The sequence below is a fragment of the Haliotis cracherodii genome, unplaced genomic scaffold, assembly GCF_022045235.1.
Source record: "Haliotis cracherodii isolate W230 unplaced genomic scaffold, xgHalCrac1.p SCAF_16, whole genome shotgun sequence".
NCBI lineage: Eukaryota > Metazoa > Mollusca > Gastropoda > Lepetellida > Haliotidae > Haliotis > Haliotis cracherodii.
In genome coordinates, this window is record NW_027266271.1 from 784,566 (window position 1) to 805,148 (window position 20,583).

Here is a 20,583-nt window from a genome sequence, read left to right on the forward strand (position 1 = left end):
ATGTGAAGATATGTAAGACTTGATCTTGTTATGTTGCAGTTGAAGAAAAAGGAAGATAGTGAGTCTTGCACATCAGCTTCCACCGAAGATGTCACCCATGCACAACATTTGCCACAGGAACAAAGTTATGACAATGCCCACCAAAAGCACAAAACATCACATATGTTCATACCCATATCAATGACAAGGAACATTGGAAACAACCATAAATCTCCTTCTCACAGAGAAATAAACAACAATTCATCCCACAGGGTGGCAAAGGACACAGTGCCAGTGCATGATGACGCTGCTGCCCTGTCCTCAACATATGATAGTTGTACAGACATACCAATCCTCCCCTCGGAACCAGAGTTAGATCATGATGAAGGACAAATAACAACTGACCAGTTGTACACGACTTTCAACACAGATGGTGATGAGTTGGGCAACTCCACTCCTGACCATGTATTCCGAGCTCACAGCCTAGGCGATTTAACAACCGGGCTCACATTATCAGTAGTTGGGCAGAGAAATGCTGGCAGCATGTTAAATGTGACTACCAAACTTAACTTGACCACACAACATACCAAAACATCTCTTGGCTTACTGAAAGAATCCAGGCTGAGGCAAGTTACAGAAATTAATGGAAATATTCCTGAAGAAACAACTCAGAAACTGATAGAACATGCATGTGAAAGTGGCCACTTATCACAACAAAGTCACTGCCTTGGCCAGGGTAGAGTGTCGCCAAGCATTGTTTCATCCAGGGAAATAACTTCACTAAAGGGAAAAAGGAGTCTGCCTCATGTGCCAATGAGTGAAGCATCTGAGAGAATTAAACGTTTCACAGAGCTAATGAAGGCAAGGATGGCATTGAATAGTAGAGCTAGTCAAGGTACAATTTCAGTGAGTTCAATGCCAGTTACACCACACCAATCTGATGCTCAACATAATGTAGTCATTCCATCAGATAATGAAGTGTCCAGTTTCTTTTATCCTGGTGAGAGTGCAGGTCACAGGACACCTAGAAATGCTCAGGACAGAGCACCACACTATCTGCATACAGAAACAAATCTGTCTGAAGCTAATTACAGAAAACCAAAATGTAGAGCTCCATGTGATGCTCACCAGCACAAAGGGGTGAGACCAGGGCACTTGCTATCGCTGAACTGTACACCCCAGGTGCCAGACTACAGCACAGATTCAGGGCAAACAACTATTCATTCACATTCACATTGCAGTACATTAGACTCTGGATATGTCACAAACAATGGTTTTGACGCTGACATTATGAACACAAAGGTTTCTCATTCAAACAATCAGAGAAGGACTACTGAGGGTTCAAGGCTGCCACAAACAACGTACACAAGCAATTATTCAGATAATTTACACTCATCCTCTTATGATCATGTTGGAAATAACACTGTTGATTATGATTTTCCTGATACATCCAGTCAAGGGAGTGCAAATAGGAGAGAAGTGACACTGGACACTGTTATCAAAAATAATGTACTGAAAGGAATGGAACACTCACATCAAACATTTCTTGCAACCATTAATGGATTTCGCCCTGTGAGAGAGGATGGTAGTTTTCAGGAATACCACAATGATAATTATCAACCTAGACATGGAGAAACTGTTCTTGATGCAGGTCATTTCAGTCATCATACTCTAAGTGGCAAAAAGATTACACATTATGCCTCTCAGCCAAATCTAAATTTGATTCCTTCTGAAAGCAGTGAAGAAAGCCTTGTGAGTAAGAGACCAAGTCTTCAAAGAGTCCTCCATAGGAGTATACCTGTAAATGTAAGATACAACAAAGTTGAAAATCCTCTCAGATCTAAAAATATCTCTGCTCGGAGGCACTGGAGTGATAGTAATAGGGACCCAGAACAACGATTTAGTGGTGTCCATTGTTCGACGGAGTCTGGCTCATCATCTCACAAAGTATCCTGGGGTTCTGGACAGCAGGTTGATGCATATCTTCAACATCAAGTAGCATCACAACACTCTGTTGATTCACAATACTGTGCCACTCTTCCTGGAAATTGGAGATTTAATGGAAAGGGAGACATTGGCTGCAAAATACCTGCTGCCAAATTTCCAACACTGTATCAGTTAGCTCAAATGTATAATTTTCATGGAACAAAGGTTGTACTTCCTAGAGGACTCTCTTTGGATGAATCTCTTCAACTAACAGACCATGTAGTTGAGCTACCTACTTTGAGAGAAACTCCCAAAGATCCTGGGATTTCCTCCGTGTCTACAGGCCATTACCCTTGCCTTGGTGGACCAGGTAGTGCCTTTCAACCTGTCAAATCTAAAGGTGTCACACCATTTACCTTAATTGCAGTTGGTGGAATACAAGAGAATATACTTGATGCTACAAGTGATTTGAAGACAGGAGATATCATAATTGAGGTTAGTATTTACAAGACAAGTTAAAAAAGATATTTTGTATGACAAATCAAAGGAAGTGATCATAATGATGAGAATATGTACTGCAATGTATTGAACCTCCGGATTCATTTATCAAAAGTTTTGGGGTTGGCAATCATCAGTGAGTGACCCCATCTCTGTCATAAAAATATTTGGTTGTCCAAAAACATATCTGCCATGTCAACGAGTAAGCAACAGTGCCAATTCTTACATACATACACTTTTATATCATTTATGTAAAGGAACAGTGAAAGAAGAAGTGTACACACACAAATCACTTTTTTCTTATATAAAAAAAGAGCCATTTCAGAATTGGCTAATATCTGTGTATATAAATAAATGTTTTGCCAATTTGAGGCCCTTATTATCTGTGATAAACAGGCCAAAGTTACCCACCATAGATTATGACGTAATACGTGCTAAGTTAAACTGGTCCACTGTCTAGTCCCAACGTGAAAGAAATCAAGTACCAGTTTATGGTAAGACAACATGGCATCCAATACATCTGATTCTGAAGACATTTCCTTGAACCATCAAGAAATCTTAAGACCATGCGCTTATGAAACGACACGAGCCAGTTTTGCGGTATGAAAACGATGAACCTGAAGTGGAAACAAGAGAAGACCCATTTAACCTGTTACGTCACCCAACCTCGACTCTGCATCTTCGCAATCACCAACGACACTTTGGTAAGAATAACACATAGCTCTGTGTATATGTATGCTTATTTCCAGAAGGGGAAACGTTATATTCTTAGAGGTATTGGTCATGCCTGGTAACCTGCATGCTTTGTTAGCTAGCCTATTCATCCTGTCCCACCCTGTTATGACCCTATCTGACCGGATCAGCAATGTCTCCAAAGCTTGTCTGGGGTTATATCATGACTATTGCCATCACCTATAGGTACATATCAAGGCTATTTAGCAATGTCAAGAAACAAATACAATCTATCACCAAATGTCGAACCAAGATAACATATGCATTATCACCTGATTACGGGAGTAAATGTTTAGTGAAACAGGAAAATGGGGTACATCCCAGAGACTGCCAAGTTGACCGTGTTTGTAAAGTTTGTAATCCGAGATTCAATATAACTGCCATATTTTAACAGTAAGTAACAGGATGTTGTATATGACAACACAACCTGTACCATTTCAAACGGTAGACTTGAATGATATGATTAGTGTTTGAAATCGGTTTTATTATATAGATTATTGGTTTGTTCAGACCAGCCATTCATACAAAATGCATTGCAACTTTGCAGGGGGAATCATAAGGCTGGGTTAAAAGAATGAAATTTTAAAACTTATCTCACACTATGTATTTCTTCCTTCTTCTATCGATTCTTGTGTGGAAACGTCCTCCAACAAAGTTTACAGCTTCTAAAACCATTTCGCTCGAATGTCCCTCACATTACCACAGTCACTTCCCAAACAAATGGGTCCCGTGCTCCGTGACATAAGCAGTTTGATCACCTGACACCCTATGCCACATCATTCTCTTTCTCGTTCCCTCCATGTAGAGACATGTTATCAAGTAGAGAAAACAATTTTTGTTTACTTTTATTGCTTCTGATCAGAAAAATTAGACGCCCAGCCTGCACAAGTGTCGCCACATTTAACTTCGTCAGTCAAAGCGATTGTCTAACAGCCTCCTACGTCTACCATGACATGGTTTCAGATAGCTTTCTCCTCAGAGATTTTCCCGCCAAAACCTAGTCACCGTCAATTACCAGTGCACCTAGTTTATCGCCGACGTCTCTATAACTTACGTCTGATAAACGCACAGTACTGGCCATAGACATTGCTACCCCGGCTACAGTGACAATTATGGCTATCAACCATCTCCGCGCTCCCCATCCCTCAGCTGCTGGTCGACTATCATTCCCTGCTCCCCCTGGGGATGGTGTAGTTCACCCACTCGACATAGCACCGATGACAACACTTGAATCGACTCCCAGCTCGATATCAATCTTTTGATCGATTCTTCATCCAGAAGTGATCATTCCAATTTTACAGATCACCATCGATATCAGAGTCAGTCTCGATCGTCTGACTCCAGCCCTCAGCAGTGCACCTATCAACTGTCTTCCAAGGGCTATTACACATGTAGGCATCACATTTGGGATCGATACCCTCACCTACTGATCGATATCGTCACATGAGCTTCTACCCATATGCACCGCCTAACCGTTACGTGGATTGAGATACCCACCATATCCAAATAACAGATCTACTTCTGACTACTATTGCTATTCAGGGAGCGATGTCAGGAGCGATATAGTTAGGCAGATTGATATCGACCCTCGTCATATTCTCGAGGTTCCGCCCCAGTCGACAGCCATCCAGATCTACTATCAGATCAATGTCCCTTACTCAATCACCTGTCCCTGTGCAACAACCCCACCTGTGGATGAGACTACTACACGGGACATGCCGACTACTCTCCCATTACCTACTTCTTGGGATCATTGGGATCAAACTAACCTCTTGTCTACAGATTTTGAAGCGCTGCTATGGGCCATGACTACAACCTTTCAACAAATCACTGGCCAATCGATGTAACCCCCTCGGAACACGACTTCTTTTACTTCTACCCAGGTACTTCGGATCAGTTCAACTTGACACTACGTCAGCATAGCCAGACATCACTACTGAAAGTCAAGCCTCCCCCCTCCCTCCACCTGGCAGCTTTGACAACGTCGCTCCGGCTGATATGTTGCCTTGGATTGCAGACACACTTAAGTTACAGCGAAGTCGTTCTACTGAAGACCATCTCCTGGGCTTCATCATCCCCAGTTCCACTTCATCCGCCATCACGATGCCCACTGAGTTATGTTCCTTCTATCCACAAACTTTGACCAGGCCTTCACTGCATTCTGTCATCAACTACTAAGAAGCCTTATGAATTACTTAAACAGCAGATGATTGACTATTTCAACGGTCAATCAGACCAAGCCATCTTCCATCATGTTATTATCTATGGAGAACGATACTGTCTCTGATACAGAGACTCAGCGGTATTTCTACATTAATATGATGGCAAAATGTATTTAATCAAGTTTGGACTGGACAGTGATTAACATCATGAGCATCAATATACGCCTTTTGATGATGACCTGCACCAACCATGTCATCGAGCTTGTCAACTCGGGTCCCATGGTCTCCTCTTACAAGCAGTCACCTCTTATGGCAAGCTTTAGATACTGAAGACCTATTCTCTACGGGGATCGTCTTACGGTGCTAACTGAGGAGAAAACATCATTAAAGGTTTAGACAATCAGTGTGCCCAAAAGAATCCAATGGGGATGTATAATGGAGGATGAACATGCAGACTCCCTCATAGGATTTTGTTTCTCCCTAGGACTCTCAGGGACACTCACCATTGACTAAAAAGTTATTTATGTTTCCCATCACTTCTCCAGAAAACAGACAGTCGGGAACACAAGCACAGATCAGCATCAACATTCCTTCAAGGCATGGTTGCTGGTACTGACGCACTTCCATGTGGTCCCAATCACCCAGCTTTGTACAATCAATCAACCAGAGAATTATATGTTAAGCCTCGATTTACAATATACAGCTTCGACTTAATGATACTATTCACGACATCACGTCAAAATTTTACCACTTATTATTGGTGAGCGCACTTATTAGATTAATGTGTTATTGGGCATCATGATCAATCTGCAGGTGAATTCATCTCCATGTCATCAACTCAAAGTTCAATTTCAAAGCAGTGGTAATAGCGATTACACATTGGCTAAACTCTTCGCAACCTGATTCCCCCCATCACCACTCACAGAAGGCTGATCAGACTATCACAAGTGAAAGGTATGGCTATGGTTCAGCTCAAGGTATTTCATCTCCAACCACTGCGTCACCTCCACAAATAGCGATTACCTTCAACAGTTACATACTACTTCCACTAATTTTTCACTCTCCATCTGCTGTTTGGCATCCCCTCTTTGGCTTCGATCTTGAACCCAGATGACCATGAAGACATCTCTTTATGTCTGGTGAGAGTTCTCCACATTTGCCTCATTGTGAAGCTATGATGCTCTGGGAAGAGACTCTATCCCACTATCCACGACAGCCACCACAGAAGTCTCCCGTACCAGGGTCTCCTCCTGGATCTGTTCGGCATTTCTTCATGCTGATACCTTTGATGGATTGCCTCTTCCTGTGATGTCCAATCCACATGAGTCCAGAGCTGTCGCCTCCACGATGACCCTACACAGCAACTGCTCCTTATCCAATTTTCTAGAAGGTTGCCACTGGAAGTTGGACACAGTCTTTGACTCCCATTACCTTTGTGACATCTCCACCACCTATGTTCAAGGGCCTTCACCCGTTATTCCATTGGTCCTGGCACAACAGGAAGTGAGTTCATCAACACAGATAGAAGATACAAGTACACATTGCCACAGACTCATACTTCGTATCCTGTACGTACTGAATACATGATGGAACGACACTTCTTCATTTATTATTAGTACGCTTCGGGTTCCCAGATGAGTTCTAATTGGAGAGTGTCGTCACTCGTCTGTAGAGACTTTGGTCAACGCAAGGTGCAACCGTTTCAGCGGTGTCCCAATCCCTTACCTGCTCACCTCTGTCTTGTGTACGTGAGGTTTGAAGATTCTATTATGGATGTTTGTTGATCGTTACCTCTTCTTGTCTAAGCATGCTTCAATCCAGCGGTGAGATTGATAGCTTCCAAGAAACATCAAAAGAGATGCCAAGCTGATCAGCCTTATGTCTTAGAGTGTATGTGGTGGTTTGTCCTGGAGAACTAATTGAATGGAGACACCTTCCGAATTGGTTATAAATCGCGGTTCCTACTTCAAAGCTAAACTGTTGTTCTCAAAAGATGTCCTACGTGAAGACACATTATGCATGTTATGCCTGATTTCATGACTTTGTGTCCTGGTAACATAAAGGGGTCATCTCACTAATTACCCACTCATGAGTCCAGGTCTTTTAGACACTGTTGTGTGATAATCTTATGATTGAAGCACCAGCTTCTTCATGTATACCTCATGGTTGTACATGTTAGGGTATATCTGCTACCCACCGTCAAACCATGGGATAAAATGCATAGTGTGAGATAGGATAAGTTTAAAGATTTGAAAATTTTACAGTAAATTATATATTTATATACTTATCACACATTATATGCCCGCCCATCCATCCCCGTATCACAGTTACACTAGCCTGTCAACTCCAAGAAAGAGAAAGATGTGGCATAGGGTGTCAGGCGATCAAACCGCTTATGTCATAGTGCATGGGATTGTAGTGCATGACCCATTTGTTTGGGTGGTGACCATAGTGATGCGAGAGATCTTTGGGCGAAATGGTTTAAGAAGCTGTAAACTTTTCCACACAAGGTTCAAAAGAAGAAAGAAGAAATGCATCGTTCCAGATATGATAAATATGTAAATATACAATTTAATTTAAACTCAAATATCTTTTTGTTAAAAGTGGACCAGAAATATGTGAAATGTTCTAAAATACTATTTACTATCGTGTCAATATAAATAAATTATTTGACATACTATAATTAAAACTTACCTAAAAAGAAATATTTGAAATTATAAAGTGATTTTTTTTTTTTTTAAATTCTGACCTCCAGGCATGAATTTTCAACCCAAGATCTGTAACACATCACTCCCCAAAGAGTCTGGCCTAACTGAAATATTCACATGCAGAACTGCCCCCATAACTATGATAACACCTAGCTTGATGTTATAAATAGTTTTTATCTTTCATACATCTTTGATGCTGTACAGATACCCAGTGTTCAGTGTGTTCTAAATGTTAGCATACTGTATATGATGTGGTGAAAATTCAATTATCCTGCATTACTCTTTAATACATTTACTTCTTGTTTTGACAGAAAGAAGAGCTGTGTGACGTATTGCTGATGAAGAAGTTGTTCCAACTAGTTTTGTGGCTAATACCATCATACAGCTTCCACGTGACAACGGAAGTGATGACGTCACTGAACAGCACATTACTGTCTTCATCCATTGCAATACTTGCTTGTTATTGAACACTATTTTTTGTGTGTGAATTTTATCCTCCCTATAGTTTGGGTCTTCATATCTAACATATGATATTTACCATTGCATTAATATTTAACGCTTGATGGTGGCTTTTTGTCATGGTAAGTATCAGGCATATTGTTGTTCCAATTAGCCATTTTGAAATCATTTTGTGGTCACCTTTTTCGTGTCCTGCATTCTGTATTCTTTGTGTTTGCTTGGTACTTCATGTATATTGTACCTATGCCACCTGTGTACCTTTGTGTTCCTTGTGAAACTTGTCCTTGAACCCACGTGGTTGGGATTGTAATTATACCATACATATTCAGGGTGGGAACGCATTGTGATTACACCTCGGCTTCATTGCAGACATATGCCCTGTTGTACAAAGTGCTATGGTAACATGTCTGGTCAGGACCCTCAGCCCGTGTCACAAGTGTACTAGTATTTGCTCAACTGCTACTAAGTGTAGACAGAGGTCTGATGTTCTTTGAGAGTGGTGTTGAGGGTTCTGAGGGTTTCTCCAATTCATTGGTGGTATATTTACTCACCGCCAAAAGAAACAAGCATAATATACATGTTGGTTAATATATAAAGAACTACTCATATTCAAGAGATATTAGATTGGTTTGATGCACAAACGAACATACTGTTATGTTGTGTCAACACTCATGAACGCATCACATGTGATGTCGAGATCTGTGACTCGAGATACGTAGCACTGGAAATACCAGTCAAAAAATCCGAACTGAAGTACACAATGTAATCCCATCATTATACTATCTGGTTATAAAAACATGTTCATTGTATATCTGGATTTATGTTTGTAATATAATTTATTAATTTTATTCAAAATTTCATTCAATATTGTTTGCATTAATTTCAGCGAAATCATGTGAAGTGATTGGTAGATCGCACAACTCACAGTTATTTACAGCAGTCATGGTCAGATTACCGCTATTGATACCCTGAAATATACTTTAGTTGCCAGAGAATGGATACATATATCATAAATGCCTTACTTTGACTCGTTTAAAGTCATATTTGTGGCGATTTGACTATTTTATGTCAACATGATATTTTCGCAGTCAAAATACATGTAGCACAGGAAATCCCTATGATGACTGGTCAGATTGATCCATACGTAACAATATCCTGCAATAGCAATCAGCTGTACTAAAGTGCCGCAATGAAAATAACACCATTTTGGAATATATTACTCCTGATAAAATAATTTCAGATTCAATTTCTTCTGACCACTGCATAAAAATTCTTTGAAGTTGTATCATTGGGTACTTTTCAACTGATTCACCGGTAGATTGGGAGGAAACGTGTGTACAGGTGATTTCTATTTCCAGCAAATACACACGGTAATCTTAATTTGATAATATCTGATATTTGTTATTATATTTGGAGATAACAGATTGATATAGTCTGATGAGGGTACTGCTTTTTAATATTATAACTCTTTACATGATGTGGCATAACCTGTCCTTGACAGTGACTGACAAGAAATACAACCACCCCGATAGGCATATTTTGAAAGTTAATTCTGATTGGCTGCAACTGAGAGCTTGCGTGAGGCTGTTCCATTTTTGGACATTAGGTTTTCCAACATTAGACAAAGCTGATACTGGTTGTCAAGGGTTATGTCAATTTTAAATTTTAAAGTTCCGACAGTAAAGAGCAATTAATTGATTTTGACAGTCTGATTTATCTGCATCATGACTGACGCAATGGAGAAATAATATTGCATATTCTCCTTAGATTGTGTCAAATTTCATGTCCCTTTGAAATGATGTAAGAAATGATTCATTCTTCTATATATTGAATGGTTATGCTAATTTTACAAAATCTACTGATCTAGATATCTTAAAATCAGTACATTCATACATACTTCATTCCAAAAGGTTTAAGCTAACGTGAACGATAAATCCCGCATATGTTAATCTTCTACTCATTACACCAAACTGTTGACCATGACCACTTGCTTTTGTTAACATATTTAGTTTATCATCATGTATTGTTTTATATAATGCCTTCATCAATATAACTTGTACTGGAGAGGTATTAACATGCCTTCTTGGCTTGTTAACCGATCCAGATTCATTGAATAAAAATATGTTTAAATCAAATACGCAGGTTTTCTGAATGGAGATATAAGGGAATCCATAGGTAATCTGTCAATTTGTTTGTAGACAAGTGGCATACAATCAACAAATCTATTACAAAATTAACTAAGTTTACAAATCAATACAAATTACTGCACAGCAATTACAATGGCAGTACACAATAGAGTGGTAGTGCAATATGATGGCAGTGGTCAGTATCAAATACAATATTACAGTGGTGATAGCAAAAAAGTCAGTGATAATAATCACCCAGTGGCAACAGTGGTCAAGCTTCCAAGATGGGCTAGGCAGGGAATCAGGGACAATGAACGATCCTCACATGAAAGCTGGTTCTGATGTGATGAAATGCGTGAGAGATATACATAAAGACACTATTGTCCTCTTGTATACAGCCCAACTAGCTACTAGAAAGTTCTACACAGTGCCCTCACCAGTCTAGCAGCACTAGAGGTGAGGTGAAATTAGGTTTAACGTCGCAAGATTATTGCAATTGTACAGTGACGTGAACGTGTGGGTGTGTGGATGGGGTGGCGTGGTGTGGGGTGGGGGGGTGGATGCTTCTGCTAGTCTGGACTGATGCCGATTTATAATGCTAAGCCCACGGAGATACCATGCCGCAGTTTAATATGAATACACCACTCAGATCCAGTATACTAACTCCAAGCTGACCAGTCTAAATTGCCAAGCTCCTCTTAATGCAGAGCGCCAGACAGGTTAACAAGTACCATCTTTTAACGTCTTTTGCATGACGCTTCCGGGCTTCGAACCCCGGACCTTCCGCTCTCTGGACGGACGCTCTACCACTAGACCACGGAGACGGTCAGCGACACTAGAACATTAGAGAAGTTTCGACTATGCTGACAACCACAACCACGTTGGCGCAGACAACCTTGATCCCAGTTCTCCTGCAAGCATACCACCTGTCTTCAGCACCAAACCCTGTGGTGACTGGACACAGTTATTTGTGCACCAATCAGATACCTCATGCTGACAGGGTAGGGTGGTGGCCGGTTCAAAGCGATATGGACAACCCTGTCTGTTGTCTAATAAATGCTGGGCGATGCCTTTGATCTTGCCCCCAACCATACACATAATTGAAGTAAACGATTATCAGGATGGCCTGGAAATAAGATTCTTTCTTGTTGCATATCAAATCACCAGTTCATCTGTCATGAGTTTTTGTTGCCCAGTGTATCCACAATTAATTAGAATGTTTTATGTCTACAAAAATATATATAAGCTGGATACATGCCAACAGCAAATAATTATTTGCTTAGTTGCATCAGTGTGCTTTATCAACACATGTATAATGCTTAATTTAATATATTTAAGTTACATGGCAGCAGGCTTGATTATTTACAATTTACAATTTGAGTTTGCCAAGTGCCTTAAAGTGAGTTTATTCTTAAAAATGTCAAAAGCGATCGACCCTACCATATATAGCTGAGAGCTGTCTCTCAGACGGTTATGGGTGATGATGTATTTGATAATATTACTGGGGAATGTTCAAATTAGTTACTGACATTTACTCCAGCTAGTTACTGACATTTACTGCTACATTCTAACTGTCAATCGTCTCACCAGGACCATAACTTTTGTTATATATTGGCTCCCTGTCCCTATGTATTAAGTTGATCATCGGTAACTGCGACCCAAATTTGTCAACTTATTCATCTATTGTTGCAAACTTGACTGATTTGTTTACACAATAAAAAATCTCATTGATCATGAGCTACTGAGGCAGTCAAGCATCTGTATAAGAAATATTTAAGCAGCCATGTTACATACAGTCCAACAAGCTGGCAATTATTTCGTCACAGTATAACTGAAACAATGCTGGTGTGACGTGACATTTAAACTTGCAGACAATATAGTTTTCACGAAAGTGTTGGACACTTTTATTAAAGATTTTTTTACAATTGATAAACTATAATAATATGAATATTAAAACTCATAACTTGCCAAGTTCACTAAAATGTTAACAGTTGGAAGTTGTCACAGATAAACATAGATTCTAACCAAGTTGGATCGTCTTTGACACAGAAGTTTATCCATGTGGAGATCACTCCCAACAGTTGTGGTGTTAGAGCCTAACTTACTTACTACTGGAGATTTAACGCCATGTGTATTTCGCACACTGGCCCGCCAGGCCATTTAGTGCAAAGGAGGCTGTCTCCGAAAGGCGAGGCAACCTGGGGGGCGTTAGGGTTGCTTATTTTCAATTTTGAGAAGTTTGGAATTTGGAAACTTGGGAGTCTAAGGGAGGGTGTGGATGTGTGGTTTTTGGATTTGTGTTTTATAAGTTTTGATAAGAGGTAGTTTAATTTTTGTAGGTGATTATATGCGTCCGAGTAGTTCAGTTTTAATAAGGAGTATGCCTAATGCTTTGAAGGTTTGTGTATTGTTTAGCGGATTTAGAAGTTTTGCTACTGTTAGTTGAGTGTTGCAGTCTAGTTTGGTTTGGAGTGTTGTTCTGTGTTGTTTGTAGTGTGTGCAGTGTAGTAGTACATGTTCTGGTGTTTCTAGTTGGCTGCAGTGTGGGCATTTACCTGTTTTGTGTGTCTGTTTTTATGTAGATATGAGTTAAAGTTTTAGGTGAACTGCTTGTAGTTTGATTATTGCCCTGTCAATATGTGTGGATTTATGATGATTCTTTACTTCTTTGAGTGGCTTTTTGAGTTTTGGTAGTTATTTTGCCACTTTGGGAAAAAATTTCCCCACAGTGATGCTCTATTTTGTTTTTGGACATTGGTAAGTTAAGGCTTACTCCTGGTAGTTTTGTGGCTGCTTTGGCTGCTTTGTCAGCGTGTTCGTTTCCGAACACTCCAACGTAGGCAGGGATCCATAAGAAGTCTAATTGCTTGCCTAGTTTTCTGAGTTGGTTGGAGCTTTTAAGTATTTGGTGTATTAGTTTAGGTGATTTTTTGTGTGTGTGTTTTTGCTTTCAATAGCTTAACCAGTCATTTAAAGTGATGTGTAAGGCTGTAGCCTATTAGTATGGCTGTGAAGATTGATTGGTTGTTTGGGAGCCTATAGGATTTAGTTTCTTTTGAGGGGTGGGAAATGTGGATGCCGAATCCTGTGTGTTTTGAGCCTGGGTCAGAGGACCTGTCTGTGTAAATGTGGCACCAATTTGGACATTTTTCATGTAAATATGCTAGTGTTGTGGTTTTGGTGGTGTTTGGATCAGTATTTAATTTGGAGGAGAGTGTTGTGTCTATTTTGGGGGTTTGAAGTTTGGATGTGATGATGTTGTTTGGTTTTGTGTTTGGTTTTAAGTTGTTTAGGTTGTGTAGGTTTAAGTTATCTAGTATGCCTTGTGATATTGGGTTTAACAGTGGGTTTTTGCGAGCAAGTGCTTGATTTCTTAGACTTATGTTATTTCTAGGATTAGCCTTGTATATTAAGGTTTTAAATACCAAATGAATCAAAGACGAGGTGCCCGCATACACTGTAAATGTTGTATGTTGCATGCCCAGCAACCATCAATATACCACTAGTGATCTTATTGCGATCCAGACTCATAACCATTGTCATGACATTTTCCATGAACTGGTCGCGTGATTTCCTTCCTTCAACGTGAAAGGATTACCCACAGACAAAGAAAGGATTAACATCCTAAAGATATCCTATCAACATGGTATAAGTACTCACAACCAATTTCTTCTAATAATAAACTGCCACCTTGGTATCCCCTGCAATACTCACTATGGTCATTGGCCAAATGTAAAAATCACAAACCCATATGAGATTCTGTCTACATGGTCATACCCGGTGATTGTGAAGATCACAAATTCTATCTACACTCAGACAACATGGCTGTTTATATTCATTTCTATTATCCTCTTATAATTAGTGGTATATGTTAAGAGTCCAATACAAAACATTCCCTTTTTATTCAGAAATAAAATTCTTATTAAAACAGAAAGTGGGGTGGGTGAAATGGGACATATTCCTATATGAAATAATAAGACATAAGTAGTGGTGACTGCTCTATCATGATTGTATCATCTAAAGCATAAATTTGGCGAATGAAAAAACGTTATATTTGCAATCACCTGGAATGATTTGTGTGGGCAAAACTTAAAACATAAATGTCTGCAATCCACAAACAATTACTTCATTAATGGTGAACATTTTCCAACCCACGACAATCGTGTCAACTCGGGGGGGTTCTGCTAGCAATGAACGTGTGTCTAAATTCACTACTGTTCTACTGTCTGCTAGCCACATTGGCCAGACTTGGACCCTTGTGGAATGTTTTGAGTCAGGCCATACATTGTATACGTCCAGCAACTGAACACTAATTAAGACAGGCCGACCTTGTGCTTATGGTCTGGTGAACACAGGTCAGTGGCCTCTTATTGACTCAAGATTCACATCTCACATCATATTTTATTTCACTATTCTTTTGATCTATTTGTCAACTTCAACTGAAACATGGTCCCATGTGACATGCATGGCACATGCATGTTCAATGGGTGTTGAAACCCATGTGCAACCCATTAAGCACCCGTGTCACATGTGAGTTACATGAGTTCTCAATGTGTGTAAGGGGAATGAACTTCTAGGCAGAAGTGTATTCAAAATTGTCAACATATTTTCTCCAAGTTTAATTCAAACATTAATAACCTTAACACAAGCTGCCAACTCCCTCAGGCAGAAAGTATAGGTGGACATCCCCCAAGTTAAGACATGAAAGTTCAGGTTAAAGTCGTTTGCATATGACACTTCTCAGGTAGGGAATAGTCTGCTGAATGAACTCTGAAAACAGGATCATACAAAGATTTCTGCAGGCTGCTCCAGAACTGGAGGGGCCCCAAATGCAACAGCTCAATTTGCAAAAACTGATTGAATTCCTCTTTTAGCTCCACTGCTATGTTATGTAATTCTTATTCACTCTATCTTATTTTTGCAAATATTCCATAGTCATGTTTTAATGTTTGTCAGAAAAATACTTCTGAAGAGCTAATGTTGTATTGTTTGCTCCATGCAGTTACCGTCCTCACTGGTCCTGGTATGATCGTGGTACATGTCCTATGTCCTATATACATGGTGCCAACAAATGCCACTGCACATCTGAACACATCCATGTCTTCTAGTTCGTAATCTATTTCCTTCTGTATTGTTTCTTTTTTTCAGATGAATGGGCGCCTTATTCTCGGTGCAGATTCCAAACTGGTCCATAAAACACTGGAAATTATTCAAGGGGAAATAATTTTGACTGTTGCACGTTCAAAATCTGAAGTCAACGATAAATCTGTTGTGAGTTTCATTCAAATTTGTCTTTTAGCCAATCTTAGATGATATGTCATGCTAAGTTGTTTGTATTCTAGATTGTGATTGTTCTGACAAAGAAAATAATATGCCTCTGATTTTATATTTTGGTGAGATTGTGAAATTTGTGCCTTTGAAAGACAACATATTAGTTTGTATCTGGTTGAAGTTTTACATGTACCTGCTCTTTCTTATATCTCTTGCTGGGTATGATGATTTTCATTGGAAAATTGTTTAGCATTAGAAATAACCTGTAAGGGTCACGCCAGACTTGGCCTCTTTAAGCAATTTTAGAGTCCTGTTGGGAGTGACCTTAGTCAAACTGGCATTATACTTGACACATCAACCATCTGAATTTTGTAAATTCCATTTTGTCTAACCCAACATGTAAGGATGTTTGTAACCTGGGCGTCACGTAAGTAGTATAGGTAATGATGATTCTGCCGCAACTCCACCGCAACTCCACTGGAGCCAGATTTATATACCAATACTACTACTACAGGTGGCATTTTTTATGCCAAAATGATTATGCAATTCAATGATAGTCATGAGATTAAGTTAAATTGACCACCACCTGAGGCCAATCAATGCTGTCATTAGTATAAAAATGATGATGCGATTCACCGAAAGTCGTTTTAAAAGAAATATCAATATTAATTAATTATGAATAAAATTTACTATAGCCCACGAGGATATTGGAAAGGTGTAGGAGCAATAAAACAATTAGCCACCGGGGCTAAGGTATCTAAAGATGTGGCCAAGGATTGGTTAAAGAAACAAGCGATGTGGCAAATATATTTACCAGCACCGCGTTATATACCGAGGAAGAAGTTTGATATTTTTACAACGAATGAAGTTCATCAGGCTGACCTCTTGTTTCTTCCCCACGATAAGGTAAGATGCAAAACGTATAAATACGCTTTAACAGTAGTGGATGTGGCTAGTCGATACAAAGAGGCAGAGCCACTAACCTCGAAAGATTCAACAGAAGTAGCTAATGCACTGAGCTGCATATATAAACGCGGACCACTAAAATGGCCTAAGCTATTTCAAGTAGATCCCGGTCGCGGGTTTTTGGGATCGATAACTTAACTGTGAACAAAGCACGATGTCAAAATCAGGCGTGGTGAAAGAGAGGCCCACCGCAGTCAAGCTATCGTCGAAAGATTTAACAGGACATTAGCGGAACGTTTGTTTGGCTATCAGTATGGGATCGAAATGAAATCCGAGCGATTGAGATCAACCGAATGGGTGACACGATTATCAGCCGTTGTATCAGCGCTGAATAATGAAGTAACGAGATTAATAGGGAAGAAACCATCCGATGCTAATAAAATAAAATCTGTGACTTCCGAATCTTCAGCACCGAGGAGAGGCAAAGAACGAAAACTTCCGGATAGAGTAAGGGTAAGATATTTATACCAGCCCGGTGAACTCGAGGGAGGCCTACGTCGCGCAACCGATCCCATATGGTCCCTTAAGACGTATAACATTAGTCGATTGGTTACGAAAGAAGGAGAGCCTATTCTTTATTATCTTCAAGATGGACCGGGTAGGGCATTTGTACGAGAAGAGTTGTTCATAGTTCCCAACGGTAGGGTGTTACCACCATAACCATAAGCATAGGTAGTTATACCATCATTATCAATCCATCTAATTGTATCTAAGGGGGATAATGATGTCTTGTTCATTCTTAATCCATATATCCTATGATTGTAACTTCTTAAAGAGTTCATCTCGTGTTTGAACGTTCTACCATTGAATATTGATTCTTTATACTGTTTGTGTTTGATATGCGTTTTTACAACATACTTCTTAACGCCCTTAGCTTTTCTTATCTCCCCATTATCAGACTTCTTTATAGAATACATCTTAGGTCTTAATCCGACATACTCCGCTATAGGGGTCCCAGCACATTCATCCTTCATCTTACCTAACACCTCTTTATTTACTACGCTGTGCAGTGGATTATCTTTTGGGTAATCGCTCGTGTCGTACATATCTATTTTTTCTGCCATATCTTTATACACATTCTCGGTTTATATTTCCATCAACAAAGAATCTGTGTCGGTATATAACACCTCGCATCTATCGCCGTATTGCTTCTTAAGTTCGTTGTAATAAAAGTCATACATTAAGTGTTTTGACAAGTCGAGAATACTCATACCGACGTACACCGGTCTGTTGAATTTTATATTACTCTTCTGCATATGCAACGCGGCTATGTCGTTATCGAATATCTTGCTTCTGTTAAAAACCGGACTGGCTATAAGTTTCCTGAGTCTTTCTTCCTCATTAGATCTGACTAATTTAACATCAACACGCTTCCTTACATTCTCCATAGTTTTACCAAATACTGAGTTATTCATGAGCTTATACATATTCTTTTCGAAATCGCTGGTAGCTATCTTTCTTAAATCTGTGTTCAACCTTATATAGGGCTCCATTCAAGGGATTTGATCAAACTTTAGAACTCTGTGTATTTCCTTAAGTTTCATACCTAATGATAGATACAACTGGAGTGAGTGAGTGAGTGAGTATGGTTTTACGCCGCTTTTAGCAATATTCCAGCAATATCACGGCGGGGGACACCAGAAATGGGCTTCACACATTGTACCCATGTCGGGAATCGAACCCGGGTCTTCGGCGTGACGAGCTAACGCTTTAACCACCAGGCTACCCGACCGCCCAGATACAACTGGAGATTTCTGTAGTGAACTATATATTTTGTCTTATCCATCAAATTTGGTACGAGTTTAGCGGATAACTGTTCTGATCTTTATGTAACGAACTTGGATATTCCAAGTCAACTTCTAGTACGTACCCTTTATTCACATCATTCACATTGATATCATTGACCCACTCAAAATCACCCGTGGGTAAAGGTTGACTCATAGCCCATCCGTACAAATTGTTAGCGTCGAGATATAATATGTGCGTGTCGGGTTTACTCGGATCGTATCCTTCCACTTATTTATTATAAGCCTTAGAATACCTTTTCGCTGCCATCGATATACCACCTCTTAATCCTTTCTCAATAAACAAGTGCATATCGTAATCTGTGAGTAGTTTTAATTCTACGCCGGTCTTCTTCAACAATGCATCCCACGATAGTCCGGGACTGGAATAGTACCATGCCGGGTCCAAGCCGTATTGTTTTAAGCATGTCTTTCTAAATATCTCAAATATATCGGTGAGTAACAGTACATCGGTTTTTAAGTACAGATCGTGATAATCACCTAAATTATTACAACCTAATTTATCCCAGACCGTCAGAGCGTGTTCATAATCGGCATCTGTTATTTTAGATTCTGTTAAGTTACTATAGAATGATTCAAGGGGTGGTAATTCAGTTTCTTCGAATCTAGACCAATCATCCATTTATTCGTAAGGATATACACCTTTTCTCAGCAACAAATGACGAGTTACCTTATCGGTATATTGATTTGTTATCGCAAAGTCATCTGGATTGTTCGCATTAGCTAAATTGTCCAGGGAAGATAACAGAAACTGTACGGAGTCTATGAATCTTAGCCCATTACTTTGCTTTATTCTAGATTTCCCATCCTTGTCCCTATAATGTATAGGTTTAGTCAACGAGAACGATATGTATTTTTCCATATTATTAGGAATGCAGGTTAAACCGCCATCGGTCTTTGAGATAGCTTGCATGATGAGATGTGAATCGTATCCCCTAAGGTTATGAAACACAACGGGGATGGGTATTATTTGAGAATTCATTTTTAGTTTCAAATTACAGTCGTTATGCGCGGCCCCCAGATGATTACCCGTGACGTGGCAATGATCTCTTACGGAATCTCCATTGAGCGGTTTGTTACAAACATGACAACTCGTTGACTTCTTATAATCCCTCCAATCATCCCTCGTCATACACATGGGTTTCTTACACGATAATTTTTCCCTGATTATTCTCTCTTCGTTTTGTAGATATTCTAGGAACTTTCCCGCTGCATCGGGACCTCTGTAAATCACGGGCTGGTTTGTTTTCCCATCATACCTTACAACTATATATCCAAACCCACAAGGAATATGTTCTTGAGTTTTGTACGTAAAACTATTATCTTGATTATTATCTTGATTATTTTCTGTGGGTTTGATAAGCGCTTCGAAGTCGGCGTAAATTACGTACGGTACTGGCATTTGATTACAATAATGTTCAAATTTCAATATATCTTTACCCTCTTCAGGCATATTGATCCTGATAGCGGTCTGTCCAACACCTCTACAGTCTTCTTTATGTGCTTCTAATAGACATCTTTCGCAGAAATATTTCTTTCTAGCATGTTTTGTTTGATCGTATAATAGCCTGTTTAAACTCTTTATCCATGTATAATTATATTTTCCATCTTTTTCGATCAAAAATGAATTGATTCTGGGGATATGTTCCGGAGCAGAGCTTATCCTGTGTACAACAATTCCTTTAGAATGTCTGAAAACATTTATAGCTAAATTATTTTGCTTTTCCACCTTATCAATTTGTGTTTTTGGTGTAGGTTCGTCTATACCATCGAAGTTGAGTCCATCGTTTTGGGGATAGCTAGAAGGTCTATCCGGATGCTTGTCTACGGGGAACAATGCAGATCTTATCATCATTCTTAAACAGTCATCCGATTTATTTTTTACATTAATTATGGCTTTTTTCTTCTTATAATACGGGGGTAAATCTATATAAGATCCACCTTTGAAGGG

The 20,583-nt window shown here is 39.5% G+C and overlaps 1 protein-coding gene across 1 annotated transcript in view; it reads left to right on the forward strand.

The window, feature by feature from the left end:
- The window catches only part of LOC139463337 (uncharacterized), a 67,313-nt gene that overhangs the window by 20,378 nt on the left and 26,352 nt on the right, over nt 1-20,583 (forward strand). The window contains exons 4-5 of the mRNA XM_071244587.1: nt 40-2,400; nt 15,739-15,861. Of these exons, the coding sequence (XP_071100688.1) occupies nt 40-2,400; nt 15,739-15,861 (2,484 nt within the window). The remainder of the gene's footprint in view (nt 1-39; nt 2,401-15,738; nt 15,862-20,583) is intronic.